The sequence below is a fragment of the Myxine glutinosa genome, chromosome 1, assembly GCF_964187855.1.
Source record: "Myxine glutinosa chromosome 1, kmMyxGlut1.1, whole genome shotgun sequence".
Lineage (NCBI taxonomy): Eukaryota > Metazoa > Chordata > Myxini > Myxiniformes > Myxinidae > Myxine > Myxine glutinosa.
Window position 1 is genome coordinate 261958862 of NC_136261.1, and position 24017 is coordinate 261982878.

Below are 24017 nucleotides of genomic sequence, written 5' to 3' on the forward strand. Positions count from 1 at the left end.
TTGCTTGGGCCTTTTCAAGTCTGTGAGAACCAATCTGACTTTCCAAACCCATTCAGCTGATAAAAAGTTGGTCTCATGGAAATTTACCAAGGCTCACCCCATCTGCAATTGTATTTAAACACTCTAAAGCAATACTCCGTTAAAGCATGATAAACATTTATGCCTTTAACTTGATTAATCCTTAGCATTTTCAAGTTGACCTGAAAACTGTGACGAGCCGACGTTAAGCAAACTCCTCCCTATTTACGTTACACGGCCAACCGTCAGCCAATCAGTCGGTCAGTTGGCTGCTTGTAGCGCAGGCAGTTAATAAAACGTATTTCACAAAAAAAATGTCGATTGCACAATGGGTATTTGATAAATAATGCATATAAACAATTTATTAGCATTTGATGAAGTATCGTAGGTAAGTTGATATGGGGTCTTTAAAGGTGATTTTATAAACAAAATTGTTTTCGCATTCACTAATAATGAAGCACATGAATGGTTTCGCTACGTTTTTGATTCCTAAATAGCATTTAGTGACGTCCCGATCTCAAATTTTCATCTCAAGTTCAGCCCATAAGGAAATGGTAACTTGATATATCGATAACATAGCCACAGAGCAATACACAAGAACAAGAACATCAACTTTGAGATATTAACGGGTACAATCAACTGTAAAATAAGGACACGACATTAGTCTCACATGGGTAAAGGCAAATTCTTGAAAGCAAGTCCTCAATGGTACTGTTTGAAGAAGGTGCAGAATTCGGGGACTCATGGTCAATTCAGTATGGAGGAAATGCCTTCATTTGGAACAGTTCGTCTGCGAAATGTATCACTCTTATTCATGGCAAAATTTTGCAATTGCACGATTTGTTGCAGAAAATTCCGTCGAAGTCATTGTGCAAAGCAGTGCAATTTTTAACACCCCAAAAACATTTTAAAAACAATATTCACATAATGGCCCGTTCCATTGGTGGCTGCAATACGGATGCTCATCGAGCTGGAATCAGCAGAAAGAGGAAAATAAAAAATGAGGGTTCATAAGCTTGCAGCAGAGAAAACAACTCGAGGTTTTATATCCAGAGTGGTGGTTCAGCACTCATTGGCTAAAACACCTCTGGTGCTCTCTTTGGCAGGACTACAAAAAGAAAGAAACCCAATCAGTCACATGGCAATGGCATGCAAGTGGTACAACACTCACTCAGGTGCAAAATCAATTAAACAGACCTTAACGATGCATAGTGTGACAACACTGTGTTGCTCATGTTCTTGTGAAAAAGGGATAAACGTTCAGACCAGGAAATGACTACAAGAAGGTCAATATGTAGCTTCAAAAGTAGTTGCATTTCTAAAACTGCGTGCAGGTAGGAAATTTTTGGATGATGCGCACTTGCATGGGCAAAAAAGAATAAGAAACGACTTTGGACAATATCTTCGTATGTACAAAAATGATTGTGCATGGACCGAGGAGTACAATCCATTACGAGTGCCATGACGGCAGTGTCATCTTCTTGGTGCGGGACAGGTCAGAGATAAAACTGCAAGTTCTTGAAATGGGAGAGAAAGAGAGCTGCAGCCAAATGAAGAAAGCGCAAACAATTCTGAAAGTGGCTACAATCAATGAGTCAGTACTTTGTGGTAGCAACTACCTGTGCAGCGATACACCCAACAAATGGCTGAAATGCCATATCATCAAGCAAGTGCATTGTTAGTCAAACGTGAGCCGGGTGTTATGATCACGTTTTGGTGGTGCAGGGGGTGGGCCTCGCCGCAATGTTGCATACTTGGATACTGAAGCCTGGGCGGATGAGTAATGCGAGTCTGAAAGCAATTCCGGAGGGGGAGGTGGAAGTGCCATGTCATCCAAGGTGGCATGTGGTTGGCTAGGCCCATGATGCTTGAATGACTTCCGCTGCAGTGTTCGGTTCAGATCAGCAAGGAAATTGGCCTGCGCCAGTTCACTGCCTGGTCTCGTCGGTGATAAGGGCGTCATATCCGGAGCCTGATTTCTGCCAGGGGAACATGGAGTTTCTCTGGTTGTCAAACGTGTACTATCACTTCGTTTGGGCAACATAGGGGGTGCAGGCTTTTTGTTTGCTACTGCAGCTGGGCTGCCAAATGGAGTTGGAGTTTTGCTGCTTGGTTTGGGAGGTGTTGGGGGAGGTGTAATTGGCACGTCATTGATACGTGATGGAGAATTCGGTATCACCGCAGAATATGCTGATGAGAGCTTTGGTGGTGTTGGAAGAGGAACGGCATAACAATCCAAAGAAAGTGGTGGTGGTGGTGGTGGTAGAGGTGGAAAGCATGCCAGGTCTTCAGGAGGTGGTGGTGGAGGAAAGTCGAGATCACTGCTGGGTGGAGGAGGGAAAGGCAGATCTGTATTGTGGCTGACTGAATTGGGAAAGAACACGGGCCTTGGTTCTGGCTTAGCAGGAGGTGGAGGAGGACCAGAACATTTTCCCACTGATGTAACCTTGCCCAACTTGTTGTGGGTAGATTCTTGGAAATACATACCTCCATCCAAACCTTTAACACTTGTTTGCCGCTGGGGTAAAGGTGGGGGCTTCTTGCAGCCACGTAAAGACTGAATGCATTGTGCGCTCTTTGGATGGCCAGCGAGCCCAGAGAATGGTGTCTGAGAGCCAGAAACCACGGGCGGGAAGCCGTTGCCCATAGGAAAGTGAGGCTTGGGCAGCTTGCTTGGTGGAGAAGAGTTGGCCGGAGGTGTTGGTGGAGGAGGTGGAAGCGGTAGATCTTGGCTGGACAGGGAGGTGGGTGGTGAGATTTTCATTGGGGAAGTAAGAGGTGAAATGGAAGCAGTTGTAGGATTCTGAGAAAACTGCTGTTTCCCAATGGACTTGGCCAAGGGCTGTGTTATAGAGGGAGACTTGGGAGGTGGAGGAGGAATGGGATGTGAAACAGGAAGCTTGAGGTGCAGGTTTGGTCCCACAGAAGGCTGCTGGGAAGATGATGGCAGAGTTGAAACTTGAAATACAGGTTGTAAAAGAGGTGGAGGTAGGGGAGCAGGTGGTATTGCAGATGTTGTTACCTTCTTCCAGGGAGTTTTAGGTATTGATGGAGATGAAGGAACAGGGCCAACAGAATTAGCCTCCATTGAAGAATTAGACATACGATGGGCTGGTGAAGCTGGCGCAGAATGCACAGTGAGCTTGTGTGGAGAAAGCCATGCTGCTGGAAGAGGGGGTGGTGGTGGGGGATTCTGGGCATGCTTTGAAAAAGATGGAGGTAGGGGTGGAGGAGGTGGAGGAACAGCTTCCCATCCTGACTGTGGTCGAGACTGGATGCTGCTGCACTGTAGAGCTGGCGTCTTCACTTCTCCATCAGTTCTCACATGCTTCTCCTAAAAAATTGGTAAAGATCATTCACTGTCTCATCCCAATTTTCAAACATACTTCACTAACATGATGAACATTTTTGTTCTGTTCCACCACATTTACCAGGTGGAGGTATCATAATTGAAAATGTGTGCACTGAAAAGGCCATGTTCTGTTTGTTTGAGTAAGAGTGCGGTATGTGTTCACCTTGTTTTGTTCCTCGATCTGTGTTCCACGTTTCCACGCCTCTGAGAACATAGTGCTCACAATGCTCTGAGAGCGTGCATGGCTGGAAGGCTGAACATCTGACACCCCACTGTCTGACTGTCCGGACTGCGCAGAGTGAGACTCTGCACAAGACAAATGACATATAGGCAAAACAGACTTTCCTAAATGTAATCATGCGAGTGAGGAAATGATCAACAACACCAATTACACTTTGAAACTGTCTCGCAAAGCTTATACACTGAAAGGCGTGAGGAGGATAATCAAACAAACAAAACCACTTACACTTTCTGATGTAACATTTGCTTCATTGAATTCTGACATAAACTCACCCACCGATGGTGGAAGGGGGTGGGAGGAGTGGAGATAGGGGAGCGAGAGAGGGAGCAGGGGGGGAAGTAGTTCTCCAACACAATTAAATGAAGTCGTCATAAAATAGAAATAAAACATTTGCCTAGTTTGCAGATATATATACAGTATATATTGTTGCGGTTTTGGAATAAAGGTTAATTCCCCCTCTTAGTTAGTTACACCACAACATGAAGCCTCGTGATAGTTCAGTTATTTCTTCGTGAATGTAAGTGTAGTCCTTTCCTGTGTTTAGTTTTGCGTTGAGTAGGCCAGTGAGATTAGGTGTTCTTTTGGAGCTTTGCTTTGATGCTTTTGGTTTGGCGCTGGGATGCCACGTGGCAGGCCTGGGCAAGTCTACCATGGCCGAAGGGACGAGCGGCAGGGGGAGTGGCCGGTAAGCAATGAGCCGCCAATCAGGGCTCAAGGGGAGTGGCTTACCACTGCGGCAGGAGTCGGGGCTTGGAACATTCGGGTACGATCGGGGAGGTGCCATATAAGGTCCTGCCCCGAACCCATTAAGCAGAACGTATGAGAACGAGATCAGGAGAGCACACGAGATCGCAGGTGAACGGACGGCACGAGAACGCAGAACGCAGAAGGCAGACGAGAATGCGAGTGAAGCTGCAGAATGAATTGAATTGCCGATTGTACAAGAACTTCCCCCGTTCCCCATGTTCTGCGCTGTATTAATCGCTCGCTCGAAAGAACACCCGCGCCGGGCCACAGACGCGCGATTTACTCCTGCCTGCCTTTGCCTGCATACGCGCCGTGAGATTTACTCCTGCCTGCCTTTGCCTGGATACGTGCCGTGAACATCGGAGAGCCACGCCGGGCGAGCTGCCCCGGGGCAACTGATGGCGAAGCGCGCTTGGCACGCAAACTTCTCTAACTCCATCTCCCTGTGTATGTGAGTGGGCCCATTTGTCTGGGAATAAGTTAAACTGATGAAGCTCTGCTCTGTGTCCCTTTCCTTTCATTCTGGATCATTGTAAATAATAATAAATTGTGTTCTTCCTCTGATTTGACCGTCCTGTCTCTTCCATCCATTGGCTTCGCATGGTACAAATAAAACCGCTCGAATCGGGTTCCAATAAAAGTAACAGCACGAGTCACGTGATACGCATTCCGCTCGAGCGTACTCGATTAAGCGTGGCTTGTGCGAGGCTTGATCCCTGCTTTCGTGGCAGCGTGGGTACCAAAGGTACGTGTGAATTTGTCCTGATACCCTTTTTCACGTTTGCCCGGAAGTGGCGATTCGGTCTCGCGGACCCAAAGACCCAGGGGGGAAAAAGGGGTTTAATTCCCCATTTGTAACGGGAACGGGCTTCGGGAGATCCGCAACAATTTGGTGTCAATGGAATGGGATTTGAACGCTGGGAATTTTTTTTTGGACAAATTGGCCACAGCAAATTGGTGTTTGGGAGTGTGAGATAATTGGACCTAGAGTGTGCTTCACGCACTCAAAATTACGAGCGAACGAAATTTAGTTTTAAAAGCCAAATTTAAATTCGTACCATGGCTGGCCAAGGCGGTCAAATGCCGGTGGGGATCATGGAAGATGAAATAGAAGAAGAATTAATGACCCAGGACCCGCAGGAGGAGTTGGTAGACGAAGGGAAAATTGATGAGGGTGCGGTAGCTGGCGAAGAAAATGGCGGCGCCTGGCACGTGGTGGCAGGAGCCGAGCCCGCGGTGCCAGCGGGTTTGGACCTGCAGTTACTCATAACTCAATTCATGGCATCCATGAAAATGGAGGGGGACAAATCAAGACGGGAAATGAAAGAAATGAGGGACGAAGCAAGGTGTAACATGGCGGGGTTGGAAAACAAAATGGGTGGTCAATTGAAAGAAATGAAAGGTGAATTGAAGAAAGCATTGGATACCCAGGGGGACAAAACTACCCCTGAAAGAAAAAACATGATGGCAGAGTCAACAAGCGTTACGCCTAGGTCCCCCGTCGGTGAAGTGATGTGAGTTGACAAAGTTTAAGACGCAGAAAAACATGCGATGATATGATATTTCGCTCACAAGGTTCAGACATACATGGAAGTGGCTATATTGGATTTTGACGTGGCCACCCAATTTTCAATAGCGTTCTTCCTTGTGCCTAGATTCACCCACACACCAGATTATAAGTTGGTACTTCGCTTATTTTTCAAGATATTCCGCTCACAAGGTTCAGACATACATGGCGGCGGCCATTTTGGATTTTGACGTGGCGACCCAATTTTCAATAGCGTTCTTCCTTGTGCCTAGATACACCGAAACACCAGATTAGAAGTTGGTGCTTTGCTTATTTTTCAAGATATTACGCTCACAATGTTCAGACATATATATGGTGGCGGCCATCTTGGATTTTGACGTGGCGACCCAATTTACAATAGCGTTCTTCCTTATGCCGAGATACACCCACACACCAAATTAGAAGTTGGTACTTCGCTTATTTTTCAAGATATTCATCTCACAAGGTTCAGACATACATGGCGGCGGCCATCTTGGATTTTGACGTGGCGACTCAATTTTAAACAGAGTTCTTGCTTGTGCCTAGATACACCCACACACCAGATTAGAAGTTGGTACTTCGCTTATTTTTCAAGATATTTCGCTCACAAGGTTCAGACATATATATGGTGGCGGCCATCTTGGATTTTGACGTGGCGACGCAATTTTCAATAGCCTTCTTCCTTATGTCGAGATACACCCACACACCAAATTAGAAGTTGGTACTTCGCTTATTTTTCAAGATATTCATCTCAAGGTTCAGACATACATGGCAGTGGCCATCTTGGATTTTGACGTGGCGACTCAATTTTAAACAGAGTTCTTGCTTGTGCCTAGATACACCCACACACCAGATTAGAAGTTGGTACTTCGCTTATTTTTCAAGATATTTCGCTCACAAGGTTCAGACATATATATGGTGGCGGCCATCTTGGATTTTGACGTGGCGACGCAATTTTCAATAGCCTTCTTCCTTATGTCGAGATACACCCACACACCAAATTAGAAGTTGGTACTTCGCTTATTTTTCAAGATATTCATCTCAAGGTTCAGACATACATGGCAGTGGCCATCTTGGATTTTGACGTGGCGACCCAATAGATACACCCACACACCAGATTAGACGTTGGTACTTCGCTTATTGTTCGAGATATTTTGTTCACAGGTTTCAGACATATATATGGTGGCGGCCATCTTGGATTTTGACGTGGTGACCCAATTTTCAATAGCGTTCGTCCTTATGCAGAGATACACCCACACACCAGATTAGAAGTTGATACTTCGCTTATTTTTCAAGATATTCATCTCAAGGTTCAGACATACATGGTGGCGGCCATCTTGGATTTTGACGTGGCGACCCAATAGATACACCCACACACCAGATTAGACGTTGGTACTTCGCTTATTGTTCGAGATATTTCGCTCACAAGTTTCAGACATATATATGGTGGCGGCCATCTTGGATTTTGACGTGGCGACCCAATTTTCAATAGTGTTCTTCCTTTTTCCGAGATACACCCACACACCAAATTAGAAGTTGGTACTTCGCTTATTTTTCAAGATATTCATCTCACAAGGTTCAGACATACATGGCGGCGGCCATCTTGGATTTTGACGTGGCGACCCAATTTTAAACAGCGTTCTTGCTTGTGCCTAGATACACCAACACACCAGATTAGAAGTTGGTACTTCGCTTATTTTTCAAGATATTTCGCTCACAAGGTTCAGACATATATATGGTGGCGGCCATCTTGGATTTTGACGTGGCGACCCAATTTTCAATAGCGTTCTTCCTTATGCCGAGATACACCCACGCACCAAATTAGACGTTGGTACTTTGCTTATTTTTCAAGATATGCAGGTTACAAGGTTCAGACATACATGGCATCAGACATACATGGCGGCGGCCATCTTGGATTTTGACGTGGCGACCCAATTTTAAACAGCGTTCTTGCTTGTGCCTAGATACACCAACACACCAGATTAGAAGTTGGTACTTCGCTTATTTTTGAAGATATTTCGCTCACAAGGTTCAGACATATATATGGTGGCGGCCATCTTGGATTTTGACGTGGCGACCCAATTTTCAATAGCGTTCTTCCTTATGCCGAGATACACCCACGCACCAAATTAGACGTTGGTACTTTGCTTATTTTTCAAGATATGCAGGTTACAAGGTTCAGACATAAATGGCATCAGACATACATGGCGGCGGCCATCTTGGCTTTTGACGTGGCGACCGAGAAAGGCCAAAAGGCCCGAGAAAGGCCCGAGAAAGGCCAAAATCCAAGATTAGACGTTGGTACTTCGCTTATTTTTCGAGATATTTCGCTCACAAGTTTCAGACATATATATGGTGGCGGCCATCTTGGATTTTGACGTGGCGACCCAATTTTCAATAGCGTTCTTCCATATGCCCAGATACACCCACACACCAGATTAGAAGTTGGTACTTCGCTTATTTTTCAAGATATGCAGGTTACAAGGTTCAGACATACATGGCATCAGACATACATGGCGGCGGCCATCTTGGATTTTGACGTGGGTTGCTCCCACACACCAAATTCGAATGCGGTCCTTCGCTTACGCACGCACGCCCGTACGCACGCCCGCACGCACGCACGCACGGACGAACGGACACACGGACAGAGGGGAAAGCCATAGTCCCCCTTTCGCTCCGCTGAGCGACGGGGGACAAAAAGGGACATGAAAAAGGCGGGGGAGGACATTGGGCGCAGGTTGAGCGGGAAGGTCGCGGTGGTACGCGACGAGGTGACACGGTGTGAGGAACGCGTGGGGAGCGAGGTAGAGCGAAGCACAACCAAGTTGACTGGGGCTATGGGAGTCACGACACGAGGTGTAGAGGAGCCGGCGATCGTAGCAATGGAAAATAAAATTTTGGGGGCGCCGGCGAGGGTCGAGTTGGAAAAGAAAATTTTATGGGCGCCGGCGATCGCCGAGGAAAAAGAAACAATTGGGGCTGAAGAGACGGGAGAGAAGGTGAATAAATCACGGGAGAAGGTGATGGAACCCGCGCAAAGTCTGTATTTGCACCGTGATGCCGGGCTTGCTAACTCAATGGAAAGTTTGCAGGTGCAGCCGGGGAAGGAGGTCCCCGAGGTGAGTTACGAAAATGGCGCGAATGTGTTTGGCGCGAATGGGTTTTCGGCGTGCTTGGGAGAAAGGCGAGACCAGGGCGTTCGCGATGGGCCCATTGTGCCGTGTACGAGGGCGACTGGTACGATTCGCGAAAGGCCCATTGTGCGGTGTACGAGGGCGACTGGTATGGAGTGTGAGAGGGAGTCCGTACCCGAGTATGTGAGGGAAAAGTGTGCGCCGGAGTGTGCAGGAAAAGAGTGTGTTGTGGAGTGTGTAACGGAAAAGTGTGCGCCGGAGTGTGCAGGAGACGAGTGTGTTATGGAGTGTGTAACGGAAAAGTGTGTGCCGGAGTGTGCAGGAAAAGTGTTACGGAGTGTGTAACGGAAAAGTGTGCGCCGGAGTGTGCAGGAAAAGCGTGTCTTACGGAGTGTGTAATGGAAAAGTGTGCACCGGAGTGTGCAGGAGATGTGTGTTATGGAGTGTGTGCTGGAGTGCATGCCAGAGTGTGTGCAGGAGTGCACACCCGAGGGTGTTACGGAATGTGTACGAGAAGAGTGCGTGGAGGAAAAGTGTGCGCCAGAAGGCACACCGGACTGTGTGCGAGAAAAGTGTGCGCCAGGGTGTGCGATGATGGGGTGCGTGAAAGGTGCGTGTGCACCTGGGTGGTGTGCACCAAAGTGTGCAATAACAGAGTGTGAGGGAGAATGCACACCAGGCTGTGTGCAGAAAGAGTGTGTAACGGAGTGTGTGGGAGGCGCGGGGGCGCCTGGGTGTGCGAATGTGGAGTGGGTCACGAGGTGTGAGGACGCGACTCAAGCATCGACACTGCCGGGGGGGGGGGGGGGGTGGAGGGGGGGGGGGGTAGCGCCTAGTGGGACGGGTAGCAGACGCGAGCCCTCGGTGAGTGGTGTGCTGCAGGGACCGGTGGGGATCGGTGCCGCGTCGGTCTCACAAGGACCAGCGTGCACGATTCGTGCCGGCCCCCGCACTGTATGGCTGGTGCCGTGCCATGGCGGCAAACGCAATCGGCGAGGTTCAAGGGGAGGTAGGAGTTTTCAGAGCCGCGCACCCTTTCGGGTGCGGTGCTCCGACCGTGGCCGGTTGGGTCACCGTGCGTGGGACCGCTAGGCCCCGCGCAGGGATGGAGCCCTGCACCTAGGCCCAGCTATACCTCCCCCCTTGGATCGAAAATGCCGGACGGACACCCCATACAGGTGCCCAACCACCCGAATGGATCGCTCGGCCCTTCAAGGTCGAGCTGTGACAACGAACATCCACTTGGAGAGGCTCGTAGCGCAGTGGACTGCGAGAGTAGTGTACCCCACGTGGGGGAATGGTAGTGTCACCATTCCTCACACGACGGGGCCCATGAGCACGAGTTTAGGGGGATGGCAGTGATAGGCACATGGAGGTGCCAGCAATTGTTGCCTCCATGGGGCAACGTAGCTAGTCGAGGGAGGGCTAGGATAATGCTAGGGATCTAGCAGAGAGTAGAGGACAAGATTTAAGTTGTGACACCTGACCTGTAGAGGGGATGCAGGTAGCTTAGATGGATGATAAAGAAAAGGGTGTGCGTAGTTTAAAGGGATGACGGGGAAGCACGCGTTTTAGGGGAGAACGAGGTAGATAGATGATGCTGTGTGTGTGAGGAGTTGTGTAGTAATGTGTGCGGAGTTGTGTGGGAGAAAAAGTGGAATTGTGTTTGAGGAGTGTGAGCACAAAAGGTGTGCGAGATAAATGGTGTGCGAATATTTGGTGAGGGAATGCTTGGCGTGGAAGTAAAAGGTGTAGAATGCATGGTGCGAAGGAGTGAATGGGGCGAGAGTGGAACCCATTCGAGAAAGCCCGGGGTGGGTAGTGTAAAGCCAGGTAGAGGGCACAGGTAAATTGTATGGATATTGACACCTGTGGTGCAGGTAGTGGAAAGTAGTGCTTTGGAGGGTGCATGAGACTGTGGAATGGCTGGGCGTGTGGCTTAATTGTTGCATATAGTTATTGAGGCACTCCGAAACTGGTAGTTTGTCGGTCAGGTGAGGCCGCAGGTAGGCTCTGGGAGACCGTTAGTTATAGTGAAGTTTGTGAGTGGGGCCCGAGGATCCCAGGAGAGGACCTGAGTTGCCCGATGCCAAAGTGGGCACAGAGGGGGTAAGCAGCCAGGGAGGGCCTTCCCCGATTAGGTAGTCGCGAGGAGCAGGTAAGCTCGGGTGGCGGCTTCAGTGGCGGAGGTGCGCAGGTAGGTAGACCTGCTAGTAGGGCCACACGACCCAGCCCAGAAATTGTGTGAGGGCACAGATTGAAAATTTGCAGGAGTGAGACCCAAATTCAGAGAGCACCACAGTGTGGGCAATGGGAATTCGGGTTCTTAGAACCACATAGTTTAAAGAGGCCGATTGGCAGGGTACGACCCCGGGTAGTTTAAATGAGTTAACGTTGCTAGTGTAGTCAGGATGAAAGAAATCCCTTCGCACCATCCACAGCCAATCACCGAGGAGGACGAGCTCCACACCAAGGCTCTGTGAACTGTTTGAGTAGTGAGACGCATCACGACATAAGGGTGACATTGTGTTTGTTCCATCCCTTCCTTCTTGGGAGGGATTTGGAGACGAATTTGGAATTAGAGGGGGATATGGGCGACAAGACGTAGAGACAGATTGTAAATACAAGGAGGGCTAGGGTAGTGTAGCCAACGGTGGGGGGTACGGAAGGTTAGGGACGAGCCTGCTCTGCTCACTCTTCCGCGTCCCTCGCGCCGCACCACCTTGAACTTCTATGTGCCACTGTGTGCTTTCCGCTTTGCTTGTTTTGCCTTGTCTCTCCCCCCGCCCCAGGACCATTTTGGAGGCCGAACTGTGCAGCACCATCGAAATGTGCAGCACCATCGAACTGTGCAGCATCCCTTCTGCACCTTGCGGCCCTGTTTTTCCTACATCTGTGCAGCTGAACTGTGCAGCACTTTGCTGTCAAGTCCTTTTGCTGCACCTTTGTTGCACCTGTGCAGCCGACCTGTGCAGCACTTCACTGCCACAAACCTTTTGCTGCACATCATCACACTAATGGACCACAAGCCTTGTGGCCTTGCACCTCTGCTGTGCAGCATTTTGCTGCAAAATCATCTTGCACCTTCGGACCACTTGTTTGAGTGGCGTTAATGCCACGCAGTCGGCCCTGCTGGCCAATGAAAAAAAAAAAAAAAAGCATTTTTTTGCATTTTATTATTGTGTGCTAGGCATAAGAAGATGTGCAAGTTTAGATGGCCTTGAAGTTTCAAATGGCCTGTATGCCGGTCAGGGGGCCAGCCGGTTTGATATATGCACACAGAAGAAGCAAGAAGCAAGATGCAAGATGCAAGCAGCAAGTGCCATTTTTGAGTGTGTATTTGCTGTGTTTTCTCTCCCCTCCGATCTTCTCTTCCAAAAAGAACAGGTCCTGGGTCATAGCATTGTAAATAAAGTTAAGTTTTGTGCTTGTAAATATAAGAATGCTGCCCACCGGCTATGTGTTTCGTTTGAAAATTCCGGAAATACTCGGGTAGTTGTGGGCGTGAAACTGTTAGGTAGCTGCTCAACGCAATAGGAGGGACATATCTAAGTGTTAAAACTGTCGCACACATGGGTCAGAGTAAATGGTAGGGGGACCCACACCTATGTGTCACATTTAAAAGTAAGATTAATTTTGCATGTCCGGTTCGACCGGTCGTTCCACTGGTGGTTTCGACTCGGGACGAGTCTGACGAGAGAGGGGTGTAGTGATGCGGTTTTGGAATAAAGGTTAATTCCCCCTCTTAGTTAGTTACACCACAACATGAAGCCTCACGAAAGTTCAGTTATTTCTTCGTGAATGTAAGCGTAGTCCTTTCCTGTGTTTAGTTTTGCGTTGAGTAGGCCAGTGAGATTAGGTGTTCTTTTGGCGCTTTGCTTTGATGCTTTTGGTTTGGCGCTGGGATGCCATGCGGCAGGCATGGGCAAGTCTACCACGGCCGAAGGGACGAACGGCCGGTAAACAACGAGCTGCCAATCAGGGCTCGAGGGGAGTGGCTTACCACTGTGGCAGGAGGCGGGGCTTGAAACATTCGGGTAAGATCGGGGAGTTGCCATATAAGGTCCTGCCCCGAGCCCATTAAGCAGAACGTATGAGAACGAGATCAGGAGAGCGCACGAGAACGGACGGCACGAGAACGCAGAAGGCAGACAAGAACGCAAGTGGAGCTGCAGAACGAATTGAATTGCCGATTGTACACGAACTTCCCCCGTTCCCCGTGCTCTGCGCTGTATTAATCGCTCGCTCGAAAGAACGACCAGCGCCGTGCCACAGACGCGCGATTTCCTCCTGCCTGCCTTGCCTGCATACGCGCCGCGAGGATTTCCTCCTGCCTGCCTTCGCCTGGATACGTGCCGTGAACATCAGAGAGCCACGCCGGGCGAGCTGCCCCGGGGTGACTGACGGCGAAGCAAGCTTGGTGCGCGAACTTCTCTCCCACCATCTCCCCATGTATGTGAGTGGGCCCATTTGTCTGGGGATAAGTTAAACTGATTAAGCTCTGCTCTGTGTCCCTTTCCTTTCATTCTGGATCATTGTAAATAACAATAAATTGTGTTCTTCCTCTGATTTGACCGTCCTGTCTCTTCCATCCATTGGCTTCGCATGGTACGAATAAAACCACTCGAATCGGGTTCCAATAAAAGTAACAGCACGAGTCACGTGATACGCATTCCGCTCGGGCGTACTCGATTAAGCGTGGCTTGTGCGAGGCTTGATCCCCGCTTTCGTGGCAGCGTGGGTACCAAAGGTACGTGTGAATTTGTCCTGATATCCTTTTTCATGTTTGCCCGGAAGTGGCGATTCGGTCTCGCGGACCCGAAGACCCAGGGGGAAAAAAAGGGGTTTAATCCCACCTTTGTAACGGGATCTTCGGGAGATCCGCAACAATATATATATTTTTGTATACAAGATCGAGGCTCGTGTAAGAGCTAACATTAATCATAAAAAACAAACAGATACAAAAAACACGATAAAGGGAGCAGGAGACAAGATGGAGAGAGCGAGGGAAGCACACAAGTGCAACATTTGAGAGCAGGGACATCGGGAGATCTGTGGGAGGGAGAAGGCTTGGGGGAGGAGGCGTGGGAAGGGAAGTAGGGGTGGGAGAGGTAAAAACTACATGGACACAGCTCGGACATCCAGAAAAGTGGATCTGGGGTGAATTAATGGGGGTAGAAAAGATCAAGGTTTTGGATGGGGGAAGATAAGAGATGGTGGTGAACAGATGTTTTAAAGACCTGCAGGGAGGAGTGGTATTGCAGAGAGTGGGGGAGTTTGTTCCAGAGGCGGGAGAAAGGATGAATGAAAGAGTGAAGGTGAGCAGAGAGTCTTGATTTTGGCAGTTTAACCATAAGAGGGTTGGTTGCTGGCAGATGTTGTGCGACCTGTAGGAATATTTGAGCAACAGAGCACAGATAGAGCTGGGGGAGGAAGGCTGGAGAGGAGTCGGTAGAAGACAGAAAGTCCACCAACCTGCCTGAGGTGAGTGAGTGAAAGGCCCTCAAAGTTAGCTTCATCGCGGGAGATTCCAATGATTCTGAAAGCTTTGGTTTCAACAGCGTGAAGCCGAGCTCGGTGTGAGGCAGGAGCACCAGCCCAGAGGGGAGAGCAGTGGAATTTCAGGAGTTTCAGGAGCTCAGGTTTTCAGGCTCAGGAGCTCAGGCTCAGATTTTCAGGAGCAGGAGTGGAGTACATCATTTACCACAGTACCATTGAGCTTTGGTTTCAACAGCGTGAAGCCGAGCTCGGTGTGAGGCAGGAGCACCAGCCCAGAGGGGAGAGCAGTGGAATTTCAGGAGTTTCAGGAGCAGGAGCTCAGGTTTCAGGCTCAGCAGGAGCTCAGGCTCAGATTTTCAGGAGCAGGAGTGGAGTACATCATTTACCACAGTACCATTGAGCTGCAGATGAAAGCCTTCTATATGGTGAGGAGCTCAGGTGTGCCAAGGAAGGACTTCGCACGACGGAGGATGCCCAGTCGGCGACTGGCTTTGGAGGCCAGCTTGGAAATGTGGTTTTCCCAGGAAAGATCATGGCAGATAGTGAGACCCAAAAGCTTGAGTGACAGAACTTCTTGGAGAGGATTGTTGAGAAAGTAGATGGGAGGGTTGTCCAGTCGGTGTTTTCGGAGAGACATAGTAAGAGTGTGAGATTTGTCAGGATTGAAAGACATGTTCCACTTGTTTGACCAGTCTGTGATTTTGTTCATGTCTGCAGAGAGTGAGGAGGCTGCAGACTGCTGATCTGAGGGATGAGTTATGGAGCGGCAGAGTGGAGTCATCAATTTTTTGTTTACACCCATATTAATGTTCACTTCCTGATTTCGGCTCGTGAAAAAAACCAGGAGCCCATGCAGATTCATTCCCCCTGTCATAACGTGTGGGTGAAAGCAAAACGTCTCAAAATAAATTGATGGCAATTCCGAGGTTGGTACAGTTTTAGACTGGGGGCTGTCTAGATTGTACAACATTATTTTGGTAATTTTCGACCTCCTCGAATGCAGGGCCATTTTTAGAAACTATTTTTAGTCCATCGGTATTGCAGCAGGTGGCAACCACCACATCATCACTGTTTGTCATCCATAAGGAGGATGATACACAAGGATCAGTGTCAAGCTCAAGACATGCTACTTGCCTGAGCACAGCTACGACTAGTGCTTCAGGGAGACATAGGCCTGAGAACAACGATGTAAAGGTCAGCTAACCTCAACCACAAGATGCTAATCTACAGACTTGGCATTTAATATGGATTTTTTTTTTTTCTTGACTTGGGTTTACTTTCTTAACTCAGTACATAAATCTGGTGAGTTTCTTTTACACTTTGGTGATTTATTTGTTAAAAGAACCATGTCACTGATTGTCTGTCGCAGCAAGAAGTCAACAACAGGATTATATCACAGGTGGCGTGGCAAAATGTATGGACAGGTGCATTTGATGATTGGCTTCACAGTCAGGTATACAAGGGTTGTTGCGTTCTGTATTAGTGGAAAACAACTGCTGCACGTCTCCAAAAGTTATTGCCGCTTCCTCTGGAGATGGTCCTTCAACTCGACAATGCTGTTTGTCATGGAGTGGTGGCTTTACGAAATTACGGCATGAAACAGCATGCTATTGCTCGGCAGTATGGCATCACTCAAGGTCAGGTGTCAAAGATCCTGAAACGAAATGCTCAGAGGGGTGTCCCTACTCCAATACTGAGGCCAGGACGTCCACGCAGAACCACAAGGAGAGATGATCGCCAGCTGCACCGGTTAGTCCGCAATGGCCGTACCAAGTCAGCTAATCGGCTTAGGGCTGAGTGGCAGCAACTGACAAATGTGCCTGTATCCAGAAGGCTAGTCAACCAACGACTGGTTCAAGCAGGCTATCATGCCAGGCGTCCCCTGAGAAAGCCACGACAGACCAGACAACACCGCCAGCGCCGATTGCAGTTGGCCAGAGAGCACCGTCAATGGCAGCCAGGACACTGGAATCAGGTGATCTTCAGTGACGAGTGTAGATTTCTGGTCTATCGTCAAGATGGCCACGTCCGAGTGCGCAGACAAGTGCATGAAGCCTACAACAAAGATTGTATAGTGCCAAGAGTCCAAGCTTGAGGTGGTCGGGTGACCGTTTGGGCTGCTTTTCATGCAGGGGGCAAAACTGACCTGGTTGTTCTGAATGGAAACCTGAACCAGTTCAAGTACAAGGTCATTCTGGAAGAAACGTTGCTTCCATTTGCTCGTGCAGCCTTTCGAGGAAACTTTGTCTTCCAAGATGACAATGCACGGCCTCATCGTGCTCGCATGATCCAACACTTTCTTGCTGACCGTGGTGTAGAGCATATGGAGTGGCCTGCCATGTCCCCGGATATGAATCCGATAGAGAACCTGTGGGCATAATTAACGTGTCAATTCGACAACTTGGACCAGCAGGCTCCCTCTGTGCTTGAATTGCAGCAGGCTATTGTCACTGCATGGCAAGCGATTCCTGTCCAAACCTTGGCAAATCTCGTGAACAGCATGCCTCGACGTGTACGTGCTCTCCTGAATGCTCGTGGGGGTTACACGAAGTACTGAACTGTAATTTTACTGTCCGTAATCCCAGTCGTAATTTAACATTTGTTTTTGTTAAAAATTTTTTGGCTAATGTGCAAAAGAAAGAGATACTTCTGGAAAACGTACAGAAGTTTAACACAGTACTGTCCGTGAATTGAGTTCGATATCAGTTTACATCACTTTCATGGATCAATTTATTTGTTTCGAAATGTCAAATGTGGTTTTTGTTTCTTTTAAAGGTCACATTAACAAAATCTAGAATAATTTCAACATAATTCCAATGAACTTTTGGTTCTAAGACATCTTGAAAAGTAAGTTCACCCCCACAAAAAAAATATTCCATATTACATGCCAAGTCTGTATATTACTTGGAATCTCTGAATCTGTTTAGTGAAGACATAATTATAACAGCAAAGCATTTGTTTTCTTTATTTGTGTAGTCCTGTAATTAAATAGCATTCTCTTTGGCAGACCGTTTTACTTAACCACAAATATAGTATATTGGGTGTGCAGAGACTTGTTTTTTCTGGTGCTTCTAAAATGTTCACAGTGAGCCTCCATATTTAAGGCGAGTATCATTGATGCGCCAACCAAATATTTTACTTCAACCTTTGCTGTAACCTGGTGTTGGCTTAGCGGTTAGGGTGCCGGCTTGGGATCTCAGGATCCTGGGTTCGAATCCCGGTCGATCGCTGAATTAACGCCAGGGGGGTTGACTCCGCCTGTCATCCTTCCGAGATCGGCAAATTGAGTACCAGCTTGCTGGGATGAATGATCACGGTGTGTACCCAGATTTAGAATAGGTACACCGTATCCCTGCGCATCGTAAGAGCGTGACCAAGGGTTGGCATCAGGAAGGGCATCCGGCCATAAAAACATTGCCTCAAACAGGGAACCATGATTGTCATGGGGCCCGCAAGGCTAACCCCCTCTCTGGTGGGGAAAAATGGCCTTAAAACGATCATTCATTCATTCATATTCTTTGCAGGTGCACTTTTTACATGAACTACAAAAACATTAGGGTTCATTGACATAGCAAATGCATTGGAAAAGGGAAAGGGAAGGTGATGGAAAAAAACAAAACAAGCAAAGTAGGGAAAGTAGGATCATGGATTATGGAGGAAAGAGGGGAGTGATGGAAAGGGGATTGGATTAGGGTTGGTTAATTGCAGAGAGAAAAGTGGGAAATGATGAAGAATGAAAGGATAGAATCAACCATTCTGCCATTAAGATATTGAGGCTATCTCGTTATTAGTCCCTACCGGTTTCATCGGTGAGGACTATAGGTTTGTTCTCCGTCTGTCTGCCCATCTCACCTGTGGTTGTCCAGACTTTCTTCCCATACCCTTTAACATATTCGCCTGAAACTTTGTACATGACTTTGTTATAATAAGTCACAGAACAGGTTTGAGTTTTGGGGTGTTTTGCCAATTTTAGAGTTATGGGCTTTTGAACTTGGAAACTAGAACATATTATACATGGGTCAGTTTTCCAGACGTTTTTCCCCCTTAACATTCAACATATTGAACTGAAACTTGGTACATGGCTATACGATAAGTTACAGAAACTGCAACTTATTCTGTAGCATTGCATACCTAGTTCTAAACAATTTGTCCTGCTGTATATAAAATTAAAAAAACACCTTTAGAGGCCATTTTTCCCCGCAAAGCGGGGGTTGGCCTTTTTTGGGCACCGTGGTTGTTGTTGTTTTTGTTGGTCCCCTTTTTGAAGCAATGTTTTACGGCCGGATGCCCTTCCTGCCGCCAACCCCTTTTTGTCGCCTTTTACGACAAACAGGGAATTACCAGTGAACTGGTACTCAAATTAGCCGACCTTGGAAGGATGACAGGCTGAGTCAACCCCTCTGCCCTGGCGTTAATTCAGCGATCGACCGGGATTCGAACCCAGGATCCTAGGATCCTAAGCTGGCACCCTAGCCGCTAGCCCAACACCAGGCTTGGCTCACAATTGATGAGTGCTTGGAACAAGAACATTCATTGGGACCACTAGGGGACATGTATTGCAAAGTAATGATCCCTCGTGCTAAACTAGTCATACCCACTCCCTCTGGGAGCAAGAGGATTTTGTTTTTCAGTATCGACGTTTTTCCATCCACAATATCCCCTTCCTCCAGCAGGGGTCAGTAAACCACTTGCACTGTGCCACGTGTCCAGGGAAATATTGTAAGTTGTCTTCCCACCCTCTTGGAGGGGGGGGGGGGGAGGGTTATTTTGTGGCCAGGACCTGACCCTGGGTACCTCCAGCACGTATGCAAAATTTGGTGGAGATTGGCCCTGGGATATGGAATTGTATCCAAATCTAAGAAAAGGGCAAACATTGCTATCTGCACGTGCACATGCACACACACCTTATGTTATAAAACAGGGTAAACATAGGGAGGTGGAGAAGGGTGGTGGAGGGGGAAGTATTTACACCAAAAAATAAATGTCCCATATGGATCTATGTACAAATAAGAGGCCAATCTGCAGAGTGCGGGAATGTTTATGCATGTTCTAACAAAGTGCCCATAAATTAGAAAACGTGTCACTCCAGGAACAAATGCGTTATGAGGATATTGATGATTTTATTTAACGATCTGCAGTGATTTTAAAGAGATAGAGGGCCAGGTGAAACAAGTCTGCAACTTGGAAGATCTGCAGCACAACGTGAACATTGTGCAGGAGGAGTGCAAGTTTAGTGATAGATGCAGAGTTTGAGCTCGAGATCGTGAACCTCAAGCCAAAGCTTATGTGACGATAAATAAAACAACATCTTACCTGGTAAGCTGCCGGAGCTGGATGCAGACTTCATGCTGGAGCTGGACAAAGATGACCAATCTGAAGCAACTTCGGCTTTTCGAGCAGCTTCCTGGTAGTTGTCGTAGAATTTCCTCCCATACTGACACAGAAGAATAGTATAATTTACCATTCATGCCAATCACGTATCATAAAGCTTCTTATAATTAAAACTACAGCACTGTAAATTGGATGCAGTGAAGGATTGTACAAATATCCATGATAAATTGAAGGCAAGACAGATAATGGAACAGAGGTGAATAATTTTGTGACATAGGATGGCAGCATTTCACCACTGCTGGTCATAGAAACTGCCCCGTTTGTGAAAATATGAACCCCAGTAAATAACAAAGACTAACTCATCACCGATTACAGCACAATGTCACTGGAGGCCAGAAACACCACATATGTGTGTTGGTTTCGCTGTTAGGCCATAACAACAATGTATTAGTCAAAGGTGCTGGACATGAGGCAACCAGATATATGAAGGGATATTAAAGAGACAAAGAAAATTTCAAATGCAACCCAGGAAACCTAATAATTACATCCATCATGTATATGATATATATATATATATATATATATATATATATATATATATATATATATATATATATATATACACAGTCATGTGAAAAAGTAAGTACACCCCATGTAAAGTTTTGACTTTTTCATCATATTTCAACATACAGCTATTTGATCTTCATTTCAACAATATTGATAGATAAAGGTGATATAATATAACAAATATCATGACACATTTACATTTTGTAGTCCATCGTATAATTTAAATAAACATAAATGCAAATTTCGCATGTGGAAAAAGTAAGTACACCCTTGGCTCTAATAGGTGGTATTGCCCCCTTTGGTAGAAACAACCTCAAGTAGGCGTTTCTTATAACTGTCTACCAGTCTCTGACATCGACTGGGAGAAGTTTTTGCCCTCTCCTCCATGCAGAATTCTTTCAGCTGTGGGATGTTTGAGGGGTTTCTTGCATGCACAGCTTGTTTCAAATCCCCCCCACAACATCTCGATGGGATTTAGATCCGGGCTTTGACTTGGCCATTCCAGAACACTCCATTTCTTTCTTTTCAGCCATTCCTTGGTGGATTTACTGGTATGTTTACGGTCATTGTCATGTTGCAAGGTCCACCTTCGGTTGAGCTTCAACTTTCCGACAGATGGCCTCACATTATCCTCAAGCACCCTCTGGTACAATGAAGAATTCATAGTGGATTCTCTGATGGTGAGCTGCCCAGGCCCTGATGCAGCAAAGCTGCCCCAAACCATAATATTTCCACCACCATGCTTTACAGTTGGTATCAGGTTCTTGTGGTCAAATGCTGTCTTTGGTTTTCGCCAAACATGTCTTCAGGTACTGTGGCCAAATAGCTCTACCTTTGACTCATCTGTCCAGAGCACATTGTTCCAGAAGTGCTGGTCTGTGCCTAGGTGTTCATTGGCAAACGTTAGTCTTGCCCTGATGTTCTTTCTGGACAGCAAAGGTTTCCTCCTGGAACACCTCCCATGTAGATCAAATTTGTGCAGCCTCTTTCTAATGGTAGACTCGTGCACTTTGACATCAACAGTGGCAAGAGCTACCTATAGGTCCCGTGATGACATTCTGGGGTTCATAGAGACTTCTTTCAGTATCTTGCGGTCTGCTCTCGGGCTGAACTTGCTGGGGCGGCCTGGCCTGAACAAGTTGGCAGTTGTTTGGAATCTTCTCCACTTGTAGATTATCTTCCGGACAGTCGAATGATTGATTTCAAATTGTTTGGAGATCTTTTTAAATCCCTTCGCAGACTTGTAGGCATCTATAACCTTCTTTCTGAAGGCCTCAGAGAGCTCTTTTGATCAAGGCATGGTGACGCCACACACTTCAATAACAAAGAGCAAACCAAACTAAATGTCTGAGGTTTAAATAAGACGGGTTCCTCCAAGATCCTCTCTAACGATGTTCTAATCATTTGCACCTGAGCTGGTGCACCTGATTCAAATTTTAGGTATTTGAAGTAGTGATAAATGTAGGGGTGTACTTACTTTTTCCACATGCGAAATTTGCATTCATGTTTATTTAAATTATACAATGGACTACAAAATGTAAATGTTTCATGATATTTGTTATATTATATCACCTTTATCTATCAATATTGTTGAAATGAAGATCAAATAGCTGTATGTTGAAAAATGTTGAAAAAGTCAAAAATTTACATGGGGTGTACTTACTTTTTCACGTGACTGTATATATATATATATATATATATATATATATATATATATATATATATATATATATATCGATACACATATATGCATGATGGATGTAATTATTAGGTATATATACATATACATACAACAACAACAACAACATGCATTTTAAGGCCATTTTCCCTGCTAGAGAGGGGAAAATGGGGTTATGGGGTAATATAATGGGGGTAATATACATATACATATTATATTTATATGTGTTACAGCTATGATGCTCAAACACAAATATTTTTGTGATTGTGAAATGGTTCTTTTTGAGACACAGAAAAACAACTGCACGAGTCCAAATGATACAAATCAAACTGCAATTATGGCCTCCTGGAATGTTAAGTTCAAACTGCCAGCTTCGAATCTGACCCATAAAACTGTGTTATAGTCATTCATTCAATGATTAATTAATTCCTTGTGATACAATACAATTTCCCAGCACTGATAATAGAATAGCTTCCTCTCCATATTCCCACTAGTACACACACACATATGCCATATATATATATATATATACGAGTAGATATTATCCAAGAGGGCGAATAACTCATAAATGCTTCTCATAATATACTTTTAATTTTAAGCATAATATAATTTTACTTTTAAATGTTACGGGTATAACTTGCTCTTTTGCACTGACGAAGGGTTAACGCCCAAAACGTCAGCTACTCCGTGCTTCCCTTAGCAGTTAGCATACCTCAATCAATGTTCTCTTAATTAAATTCATGATAATTCGCACGAAGTTGTTCCCCCCCCCCCCCCAAAATAACAACCATATTGTACAACGATTAAGATAAACAAATTGCCTGTATATGTGGAAATACTTTTGGCTTGGCCTTATCCAGTGTTGAATGAAATTCCAATGCAAGCAAGAGATGTGATTGTGTGATAAATATAGATTAATGCACCCACTGTGTACGCTCCAAAAAGTGGCAGTTAGTGATAAGCGGCATGACATGAACTGACGAAATCTCACAAATTTGAAAATGGCATTGGTAGAAGAGGCAGATTAATACAATTGTTCTTGTGAAGACTTTACATCGATGCAGGATTTCTCCAGATAAAAAAAAAAAAACTAGACCAGCATTCTTCAATGTCATGAAATAAACCGATATGCCTCCGCCCATATTATTACATCATTATACATACTTGTACCAAGTTTGATTTAAATCCCTTCAGTTGTTCTCAAGTATCATATTTTTACCTCTGACCTTTGCTGTCAAAATCAATTCAGTTCATCTTTGCATCATAATATATACTAGTACCAACTTTGGTCAAAATTCCATCACTAGTTCACAAGTAAGTGCAGTAACAGCATTTTTACCAAATAAGACCACTGAACTTTGACCTCTTGGCCCTATAATCTAATCCGTTTATCTTTACATCAGTATACATACAAGTACCAAGTTTGACTTGGTTCCCTTCAGCCGTTCTTAAGTTATCACGGCAACAAAAACCTATTACGGATGCACAGACAGACGGATGCACGGAAGGATGGACGGATAGGCCAAAAACATCATGCCTCAGGCAACTTCGTCACCGGAGGCATAAAAAAGAAGCCAAGTCAAAAGTTTTCGCAACCCAAAGCCAAAATTAATGAAATTGCGAAAGGTCAGCTTGCAAATGTTAACAAAGTGGCAAATTTCATACCAGAGATCACATCTACTCTTCATTACAACATTTGTATTCGAACATCTGGTTTCTGATCCATGAACAATGCATCTGCGTCCACATACTGAAGCAGCAGCCCAGTTTTTCAGTATACAACCATTATTTTGTTATATCAATAATGGAACAAGACAAGTCAGGAGACGACGATGGTTCACGAGCGAGCGGTATTCAATGACAAAGGACGGACTATAACCGAAACAGGCCCGGACAGGCCAGGC

At 46.2% G+C, this 24017-nt stretch overlaps 1 protein-coding gene across 8 annotated transcripts in view; it reads right to left on the reverse strand.

Moving 5' to 3' along the window:
• Positions 1-351: 351 nt before the first annotated feature.
• Positions 352-24017, reverse strand: part of RAPH1 (Ras association (RalGDS/AF-6) and pleckstrin homology domains 1) — a 202459-nt gene continuing 178793 nt past the window's right edge. For all 8 annotated transcript variants that reach the window (XM_068130922.2, XM_068130897.2, XM_068130904.2 and 5 more), the window contains 3 exons: positions 19851-19971; positions 3534-3676; positions 352-3352 (listed from right to left, as the gene is read on the reverse strand). In XM_068130922.2, the coding sequence (XP_067987023.2) occupies positions 1697-3352; positions 3534-3676; positions 19851-19971 (1920 nt within the window). In that variant the 3' untranslated portion in view covers positions 352-1696. The remainder of the gene's footprint in view (positions 3353-3533; positions 3677-19850; positions 19972-24017) is intronic.